The sequence below is a fragment of the Leptidea sinapis genome, chromosome 32, assembly GCF_905404315.1.
Source record: "Leptidea sinapis chromosome 32, ilLepSina1.1, whole genome shotgun sequence".
NCBI classification, from domain to species: domain Eukaryota; kingdom Metazoa; phylum Arthropoda; class Insecta; order Lepidoptera; family Pieridae; genus Leptidea; species Leptidea sinapis.
This window is the reverse complement of record NC_066296.1, coordinates 3,919,928-3,930,804: the sequence shown is the minus strand read 5'-3', so window position 1 is coordinate 3,930,804 and position 10,877 is coordinate 3,919,928. Positions and strand designations below refer to the sequence as shown.

The 10,877-nt window shown below is 34.1% G+C and overlaps 2 protein-coding genes across 2 annotated transcripts in view; one reads left to right on the top strand and one right to left on the bottom strand.

Annotated features, from left to right (window-relative positions):
* The first annotated feature begins 4,230 nt into the window (after nt 1-4,230).
* LOC126974315 (SR-related and CTD-associated factor 4-like) lies at nt 4,231-5,229 on the top strand. The gene has a single exon (XM_050821774.1). It carries the CDS (start codon nt 4,231-4,233, stop codon nt 5,227-5,229), a length of 999 nt encoding a protein of 332 aa, XP_050677731.1.
* Nucleotides 5,230-6,112: 883 nt separating this feature from the next.
* The window catches only part of LOC126974540 (scavenger receptor class B member 1-like), a 26,873-nt gene continuing 22,108 nt past the window's right edge, over nt 6,113-10,877 (bottom strand). Inside the window, exons 10-11 of the mRNA XM_050822060.1 lie at nt 10,184-10,309; nt 6,113-9,113 (exon numbers count right to left, since the gene is read on the bottom strand). Coding sequence (XP_050678017.1) covers nt 8,847-9,113; nt 10,184-10,309 — 393 coding nt within the window. The 3' untranslated portion in view covers nt 6,113-8,846. The remainder of the gene's footprint in view (nt 9,114-10,183; nt 10,310-10,877) is intronic.

Genomic DNA, 10,877 nt, shown 5'->3' with positions numbered 1-10,877 from the left:
ATCATTGGGAAATTATTAGTTCCCATTGGAACCATGGGTGCAGGCATCCCCGGGAAATTTCCGTAAGGTGACGGAAACGGTGGATATTGAGGTATTACTTCCATGACTAATTGTAAAATGATTGAAGATTTAAATAACGTTGATACGGCCATCTGAAAGAAATGCAAAGAATGTAAATTTGACAATAAATTGTGCACTCTGGGATTATTTTAAATTTTTGGATTGATGTATACTCCTCGCATATTGGTTATTTCGATAAGTCATCAACCAGCGTCGGAAAAAACTTGTATATTCTACCTAAACTTCATTTGTGAAGGTCATCGAATAGGGTAAAATGATTCTTGTTCAGTTTAACCCCCAAAAGCTTGCGCGTCGACCCACCGTAATAGAACCACATATCTCTTATCACAGCTTTTCGAAAACACTCTATTCGAACAGTGGGTTCTTAAATGCAACTGCAAATTTTGCGGTCATCTAGGGGTCTACTCTCTTTGTCCGAATGGAAACTTCGTAAACGAACGAAATTTAAACGAAGCTTCGATAGTGACCCTACTCTATTTTGTTTTCGGAGACATCAGCGTACTTCGGAATTATAGACAATATTCGTGAACGATTGAAATGAATGTTATTTCATATTAGTATCCGACTAATATGAAGAGTACTATTTCACGCCTACGATGGGTAGCAAAGAGAATTTAAAATGGGTAGTAACTAATGACCACCAAAAATATCTGTATTATAAACGCAATGTAAACATGTCAAATTAGTACTTCAGATTTTTTTCTTTGAATTCATTAAAAAGTTTTCTAAAAAGAGTTTTCAACTATGTTAAATTTAACACACCTCGCAATCGCGATACCTACTCGTTCTATCAGAAAGTTTCAAGTAAATATCAGTTATATTCTTATTTGTTTTTTTTTTTCAAATTTTCGTTCGCAACGTTTATTAATTAGAGTAGGTTTAGAAATTCGAAATGTCAAACAGTGACGTTCGGGACGAAACTTCGAAACGAATGGAACCGTAGTAGGAAAAACCCAAAACTTAGTTTTTCGTTGAATAAGAGTAGACCTACTGAAACGTATAGTCAAATCGGATTCGTAGAAACAGGCCAGAAAATACTTCAAACCAACCTACAGACACAAAAGTTGATCCGGTCTGGTGAACCCCATTACCAGCTCGAAGCAAAATAAGCAACACAGAAAATGAGCTTCCCTGCGTGGTGTTTCCAGGACGATAGGACTTGGCTATCTTCAAAAAAGTGCCTACGCCGACCCAAAAGGCTTGCAATGCTCATGTGCTCCCCCTGTTGTTGCAAAAGTCAGGGACATGATGTAGGTATATTTTATTGGGGTGAATTAGAAACTTACTGCCTTATTCATAATAAAACGCTTTTCGAAGGTATAAAGCTATATTAGTTAAAACGTGTTTTAAGCCTATCGAACGTTGGATAAGATTCCTTATTCATATTCGTTAGATAAATCTCCCTTAACTAATACGTCTCTATAGTACGCAATGTTGCCATTTCGTACAAAAAAACATGATTTTAACTAATTTAATGAGGGGCTGTCAATGGAAACAGACATCATTTCAATGTCAATGTATTGTCAGTTGTCAAAAGTCGATGTCAAAGTAATTTCAAACTTCAAAAATCAAAGTTTTGAAGGCTGTCGGTTGTCAATCTATGACGGATATCCAACAACTTTGAGCGGGAAGCTATTTATCACATTAATTAACAAACAGCTGATCGATGTCGGCCATGTTTTTTTGCGTTCGAGTGCTTAAAATAGGTTTATAGAAGGGTCCTAGCTACTATAAGTCACGTCAGCTTTACCGAACAGATAATGAGCGTTTTAGCTCCAATATGCGATTATGAATACCATCTTTTAACAAGCGTATATTAGCGATGTTTTAAATCTCCGCTAAGTCATTATGATTAAAACAGTCAATAATTTGGTAAATTAATTAATTAATTATGCTTGGCGACTATTTAAAAAAATTCCCGTCTCGTACCTATTTATTGTTATACCCGTTAATAGTTACACAGTACATTCACTCTTTCAAAGTTTCAAACATATCCCAAAAGAACACGAGTAATAAAGATGGCATTTCTGAGACGACATGATGTTCCAGCTAGGAAAACTATTCATTACGTGAATATAAAATATTCTTCGTTGACACATCGGTACTATTTCAAGTATCGAGGCATTTCAAGAAAGATTGTCAAATAAAACGTAGGTAGCAAGCGTACCTACGTTATGGATATTCTCAGGATGCACATATTGTATGTTTTCAAAGGTAATGTAACAGCGAACAATATATGGATTTATAAGATATCTATTAGTATATTAAAGATGATGTGAAATAATATTATTTCCTTTTTAATTGATCTATTTGAAAACATCAGGTTTTGCATTGAACGTAAACAGAAACAATTCACATGTTAGTACATTTTTATAAAACACTATTCAAACTCAATACCTTGTAATTCGGTGACTTGACTTCCACACTATTTGCCGCTATTACTCCCGCCGGCACTTTTATACAAAATTTATCGTGTAATAGGTAGGTATTTAGGTAAACGGTGTGATGGTGTTACATAATACTGCATTGTGATGTAACAGTATAACATCGCTATTACTAATTGCATATATGATGTTGAATTTACGAGCGAGATTAGAAACAAACCCCTTCGCATATTATTACGAACGAAACTAGCAATACCTAGTATCGACGATCAAGTCATCTCCGATCGGCTTGATTATTTGGCATTGCGTAGAGATGTGGGTACTCTCTGCATCTTCTACCGCATTTATCACGAGGAGTGGTCAGAGGAGCTGTTCGGGTTTATTCCATTCCAGCGGCCGAATTCCACCACCGACCATTACATGCAAAGTACCATCTGCATCACGTTGACGTCTGGCATTGCACAACCGCGCGTTTTCCCGAACAGATACGACTTCGGGACCTTAAAGAAAAAAGCATAGCGCATTTCTTGACACCTGTTGTTGCGGATGTCCATGGGCCGTTGCCTCACCTCTCCCCATCCCGCGAGCCTCTTGCCTGTTTGCCCCCTCTTATATAAAAAAAAGTAGAAGAGATTAAATATTTAGGTCATTTTGTCACCAGTAGGTAGGTACTCTAAGCGACGACGATGACATGTAGAGAGACGCCTCTCTCTCAGTTTAGATCTAATATGGATTAAAAAAAATTAAAAGGCTTCTGCTTACCTCATATTGTCAGTCTTTTTATTTAAGCAATCTCTGGGCTAACACTATATGCGTAAGGCCATGAACATCTTAAGTGTTCAATATAACAACGCATTAAGAATGTTTATGGTCCTGCTGCGTTATTGTAGCGCTTCCGAAAATGATTTAATGTGTTATTAATAATTAGGGTTAGCCCTAGAATAAGTTTTTACTAACTATATATTGGCTATGGCCTGAAATAAATTATTTTATTATTATTATCTATCCTACTTATCCACTTCATATTACCAAGGCTACATAAAAGTCAACAAAACACTAAACAACACAATCAATGAAATAAACTAGCTAAGAACGTTTTATTTCTCTGCTCAGTGAGAATACTCGGTTACCCAAAAATCTAGCTAAATCGGTTTTCGTTTCCAAAACTCCCGTGTAGTAAATTTCATCAAACATCGTTATTCAGATCGCTATCTAGCGATCCTCGGAAATAAAGGATCTCCTTTATTTCCGAGAATTGCGTCTTTGATTGATATATCATTAGATTCCCAGTGATAGGAGAGCTGTTACTAAGTATATGAAATATTTGCACCTGTAACAGCTAGCATTTCTACCCTTAAATATTATATGAATACATCCTCAATGTCTTTCATGGACCCTAAAAGTATCCCTGCTCTTGGTCCTTATTTTTGATTAAAAAATTTCAAAAGGATGAAGCGCAATAATTACCTACTGTTTCATTAAAAAGGTTTGTATAACAGCTAAAACAAAAAATAAAATGAACTATTGTAAAATCATTACATAAAGCTATATTGTTGTTTCTTCTGGTTTATTTCCATTTGAGTTTAGCCTACTTAAAGTTGCGTAAATGATGTAGGATATCAGTGTACAAGCGGTATTTTGTAAGCAAATACCGTCAGTCATAACTCAAAAGAAAGACTTAAAGGTTAAACACACATTACAACTAGTAAATTGTTAAATATTTAGCAATAGGTACAGATACTTTTAATTTTATTTCAGGTACATCATGTCACAGTCATTGTATAATTTTCTTATATTGTTTTCTGGCTTTCGAATAAGTATCGAAGCCAAAGATCCGGTGCTACCACCATGTCCTACAAACATTCAGTTTTTACCTCAAAACCTGCCTATGCATTGCCAAATGCAGACACCGCCTGAAAATGCCAATAATCCAAAAAACATGCCATTCCCACCCCAGGGCTTTAAGTTTCCCTCATATCCACCTCAGTTTTATCAAGGACTCCCAGGAAAGTTGCCTGAGCCAGGTCTGCCGGGACCTATGAATATACCACCAGGCTTTCCGGGGCCTATGCCTTTATCTCCAGGCTACCCAGGGCCTTTGCCTTTACCTCCAGGCATGCCAGGAGCGCCAATTCCCCTGGGCCCCCCAATGCACCCAGGTCCATCTCAAAAGTTGCCTGTTATTGTAATGCCATTCTACTCACCTGACACGTCATTTAAGAAATCACAATCCAACCAGCTTCCAGAAGAACCGAGGAAAAGAAGAGGTCGTAAACATAAAAGAAAACAACGGCCTCAAATGCATTCAGATACAGACGATAGTACAGAATCCGACTCTTCCACAGAAGAAGAGGGCTGGTGGAGAGGGAGACGTGATGGACGGAGATCAACATATGGACATTATAAGAAAAATAGACAAACAAATAGGAAACATGACTTGCTTACTCCAATGCTGCAGTATGTTACAAAAGACGGCTATGTGGTATTTGAAGAAAAGATAAGCAAAAATGAAGCGAAAGAATGGTTGAAAATGAAAGCTGAGACTACTACGGACCATCCTTCCCCGCATCACGAAGATGACAGTGATACAGGTCGTGATCACGGACATGAATATGTACTAGAAAGAAAAACTAGAAATGAAGATGTCGAAAACAGAACAGAAAATAATTTACGTTTGCAACGCAAAAAGAAATTATTGAGATACAAATCGGCCAAACAAACCAAAGCAGATGTAAATAAAGATGTTGAAGATATTACAACATAGAATCACTGATTAGACTAGAGACCGTAATGTAAATATAACCTACTCACTAGTTTTAAAGCTCCTTGTAGATTCTTTTAATATTTTTATATTCAACTTAAAATAATATCTGTGTTAATATATTTTTAATTTTATCTTTGTTTGTATCAGTGTGCAGTTATTTAATAACACCTTCTAAATGCAAAAAACATTATAAAGAATCGCCTTATTCAAAAAGCGATATTCAAATACGAGTAAAGAATATACTATAGAGGATAAAGAAGTGTGGAAAACAGATGCTCCTGGTCTATGGAATGTAACATGGATATAATATATTCTTTTGGTTTTTATAGAATCCACTGTAATTGCATTATATAGAATAATTTGTGGGCTTGCTTTGTGAACATGAATTTAATTGTAATACATTTGTAGTTATCATGCGTAGGTATGCTATAACATGGGTCGTCATGCTCACTAAATGGCTGGTCCATGCGTCAACTCGTGAACGGGTGCTGCTTGTGGTGCCAGGTCGACCTGTTAAAAAACCGCTAAACTCATATCATTATAGGTTTCGAAACGCAACGCATATGGCTCGAGAAAGAGAAACAGACTTATGCAACGACTGTACAGCGTCATCTCTTGCTCACACCGTGGACCACACACAAATTTCTTTCGTTCATTCTTCCATGAGCGATTCAAACGCCATTCAGTTAAAGGGACTTAGTATAGGTACCTAAACTGAATTGCATCGGAATTGAATCGCTAATTATTAGTTTATGGTAGGATTTCGTATAAGTACAGAAACTGCTTAACATACTAGATTACTATTATTATATTAGTTCAGTGGGTTTGGAAGGTAAAAGAAACGCGCGATTTGTATATTTTTTATGTTAAATAAGTCAAAATATTGTAGTTAAAAAATTATTTAATCGTAGTAAATACAAGTTCGCAGAACATGTGTTCGGGAAGATCGCTCTTTCCAACGGATAAGAATCCTAATATATATTTTAACAAAAACATTATTCAAACCTAAATAAACTAATCTTAAGCATATTGATTAAAAATTATTTCAGAACTTATTAGCTACACATATGAAGGTAGTTTTATATTTGCGTGGCTCGCACTAAGCTTGTAAACAATATACTTAAACAACTTTAAAAACTGGTTATCGTCTCAAGAGTGTGCGACCACTGTAACTATGAACTAAGATGATTTATACAAAATTAAAAATAAAATCTATTTTAGTAATAGATTTAAAAGGAAAGAACACAACTTAAACGATAAGACAAAACATAATAAAAAATTATAATACTTATAACTGTACAATTAAAAGAAAATATAAAATCAATCAAATGAAATCAAAATCACTTTATTCATGTGGCTCACGGAAATGACACTTATGGATGTCAAAAAAAATATTATTCTTTTTGAATCTACCGCTACTTCGTAAAGGGTTGACCTGATGAGAAGAAGCAGCAATAAACGCATTGCCACTCTTTTATATCAAGAATTACATTTCCATCGATTTACAAATCATTTCAATTACAATATTATAATATGTAAAATGATGCAACAAACATACTGTATCATATTGTGACTGTGTACATTTTACTGACAAACTTACCTTCAGAAAATTAATATTATAAATGATAACTTATACGAATATTAAGTATATATTTTTAAATAAATATTAAATTAAAATACATTTACTATATCATACATACACATGAAATTAGACCTTGTACTTAATTAAATACTATACAATTTAAACACGATTTTTGTACTATACGACTAGTCATTCAAAAGGAAGATAATTTATACCTTGATTGAATTTTAAATAAAATAGTTTAATTTTCAATATGTGTAACCTACCTATATAGTACAGTCATAAAATGGGATACTAACATTGGATGTAAGCAGTTAAAAGTTAAAACCGTATCTTGTAATTTTGATTCAGCATTGATTACATTACACTTAATTCAGGTACAACTCTTTAAAGCGACGCTCAACGTCTGTCGTTATATGGAAATAATTGTTGCTTTACTATTATGGTATGATTTCATAATAAAGCATAAAATTACAAACAAATATTAATATTAACCTTCGCAATTATTATTAAATAAATTTAATCACAATTATTCGAAATTCATAATAAATTACTTCAAATTTAAATGGTTAAATAATTATTGTTAATCATAGCTTTATTTACAATACAGTCTCCGACTAGTGTTAGAGCAGTGCTGAAGCCTTTGAAAATGATAAAAAGTGAAAAAATTGTTGGATGAAACTTAATGGAAAAGGAAGAGAATATAACAAAAATGAAAGGGAAAATAAATTACGGGCGATCTGAGGTCGGAAAGTGGAAAGTGGGGGGGAAGTGTTATAGTGTAAATCACCCGTCAAAATATCAGCTTTTATCAAAAAGTTTGTGTCCTTTCCGTTCGTTGAAATCTTTCCGCTGGTGTAAAAAAACATAAATTACCATTGTAAATGTTCGGAAATTTAAGCCCATCAAGAGGCATTTCATAAAGAAATCATACCTGTTATTTTATAGCAGCAAAAATATTGGATTACAATTAAATAAATCTATTTATAAATGTAAAAAGGACACTGATTCAGTGTTAAATTATCCTTTTTCTTCATTTTTATTGATTTTTACCCTAACACACCCACCCCCTCTTTCCACTTCCCGACCTCAGATCGCCCGTAATTTATTTTTCCTTTAATTTTTGTTATATTCTCGTCCTTTTCAAATGGGTTTCATCCTACTATTATTTTTTTTTTTGGTTTCAAAAATTATCGACCCTGGTCTATGTCGACATTTATTGACTTACTGTAATTTAATGACAATGCTTATGTAAAACTATTGATTTAAATTAATTATTCCAATTCTTTCGTTCAATTATCTAATACATAGAGTTCACACTGTATATTAGTTTTAATTCTATTTATACATAGTTTTAAAATTGTACTTTGCTGAATTGTTCTATCAACAGAAAAAGCAAATTTTTTATATCCACTTGTTTCGGGATGGGAAACACTAAAATAAATGTATCCCCTCTTTTATTTCTCCTATACTTTTACGTGGTGAAAGAAATTACCTCTGCCTGTAATAATTTTCCCCCAAACAGATAGTAATCTACAAAATAAATAATTAGAAAACCTGTACAAATAATTTTAAATACAATGAAAACTGAATGATTTTTGTTTAGGCTTATCGAACGACACGAAAACAGACGAAAAATGCAGCACCACTTGTTAGATGATAACTCTCCTTTTAGAATTTCTCTGATTAACTGGTGTTACACATTTAAATTAAACACTTTAAAAGGATCAAAACGTGTGTAATTAAAAAGTAATAATTGTAAAACTTACATTTTTATTATTATTTTAATTAACCCGACATTACAAGACCTATCCAGATCTCGTTCTCGATCTCTTCTTCGGGACTGCAGATCTGCAGTCCCCCTGAAAAATGTAATTTTTACGCAAAATTCTAATGTAAAAACACAGTTACACGCGTTTTAATCCTTTAAAAGTGTTTTATTTAAACTCTCATCTTTATAACGACTTAGATTAGGGGTAGGACAAAATATTTGCTAAAATTTGAATATTCTGTAGGAATATTAAAGTGTCATTATCTAACTCACGCTGTCATTTGTTGATGACTTTTGGTCTAATAACGGTTGTTCAAGAATTATATTAGATGTTTGAATATTGCTCCGTTCGAATGGCATTTCGTTCTTCTTTATAAATCGAGTCAAGTAGTAGTACTGCTTAGCAGTAAAAGCCAGTAGTAATATTCCGATAACAATGAAGACAGCTTCAAAGGTATGGCGTATGCAGGGAAAAAGAACATATAGCCTCCAAAACTCTGCTTGCCTTTCTTCCGATATTTGTGGCTGTATCTGAAATTGAAATAAATTGATATAAAAATTTAAATAAAATTCAATATGTATGAGCTAAATACCTGTCCTAACTAAGGAATGATTAGTGAAAATTATCAGAAAAATTACAATAATTTTTCGTCACACCACAGTATCTGTTCAGGATTATAATGCCCACAAGTGCTGATGCGACAATTGTTTTGCCATATAAATTAAGGACTTCTTGCCCGCTTGTTGTATGAACTGTTATATGTAACTAAATGTCATTGACTGAAATATTTGTTTTGCGAATATATATGTATTTCTAAGTCAAAAAAATATGGGTTCCCAAGTAATCACCAAGATATAATTTACTATAAATCTTCTCCGAAACACGCTGCATCTTATGGTTTAAGTATTATTCCGATCGGTTAAGTAGTTTTAGCAGTATAACTGAACAAAAAACCGGCTCTCCATTTGTTAGTAGATATTGATTAATTAGTTGTTCTCATCAACGTGAATCCGTGACCGGCCACGTAAAAGTCAGTGGATTTTGGTGCATGGATAATTTTCTTTACATGAAATTGTGGTATTGGTACATTGGTTTTTCAAATCATCTAGATCATAAACGATTACCGGGACTGTTTACTCTTCCCACACAATCTAAGACTACCCCTCTGTACTGAAACTTCCATTAAACATTTCCCGGTCATATGGAAGACAAAGTAAACTAACTTCTAGAAGCTGGGCGTCAGAAAAAGAGCACGGTAATACTTCATGTTAGCCTAAATTCTAGCGTTCTATAAAACACAGGTAATCACTAACACCTCTGGTCTGGTGCACCCCAGTATCAGCTCGACGACGCTTCATTGTGTGTCTTCTATCGCATTTATCACGAGTGTCCAAGAACTGTTTGATTCCTGCCACGGAATTACACCTTCGCATGACACTCTACAAATTAGGATATCATCCCCACAATCTGGATGAGTCGCGTTCCTGCAGTGCGGTTTTCAAGAAACTTTAATCCACGTCCTGGCTTTCTAAACGGCCGGAAACGCTTCTGAGATTCCGAGCTCCTCAGAGCTCCTGAACTGAATTGAAATTAAACTTACCATCTTAAGATAAGCTACAGGTAAAATAAGACTGGAGAAAGGTCTCGCGGCAGAGCTGAAATTGACGTCGTCCATTATCACATTCACTTGCAAAGCCAATTTGGTCGTTAATACTGCACCCAGTTTCTGAAAAAGTTAATATGATTACATTAAATAAATTACATAAAAACCTCTTTAGAGATTCATATATATCACAAAGATAATGAAAGTAACTTAGCGCTAGTTATTTGCATAATTATTATTTTGTCATTTTTACAAGTCTGTCAGGACCTCTAGAATATGATGCTTTGCCTAACTCTCGTTTTTTCTTGTAAAACTATTTGAGACACAGTCGCACTGAAACCATAACGGTTAAATTTGTTAAGGGTATTCTTCTGATTATTTTTATATTCCTGGTAAATCTTTAACGGTCACTACTGATTCGATCTCATAGGGAAAACTTTGAGCATACTCTGACTATTAATATTATTTTATGTTCATGCCCTTTATTTATGTTATTTAGTAGTTAAGAGTAAGAAATCCTATTTAATTAAGTATTTCGTTGAATAGCTAGTATTATAGAATTCTTGATCAGGGCAGCGCAGGACCGATCGTCGTGGAAATCCTTGGGGGAAGCCTTTGCTAACAGTGGACGTCTTCCTGCTGATGATGATGATGATAGCATTATTGTTGAATTTTGCTTACTGTATTTCAC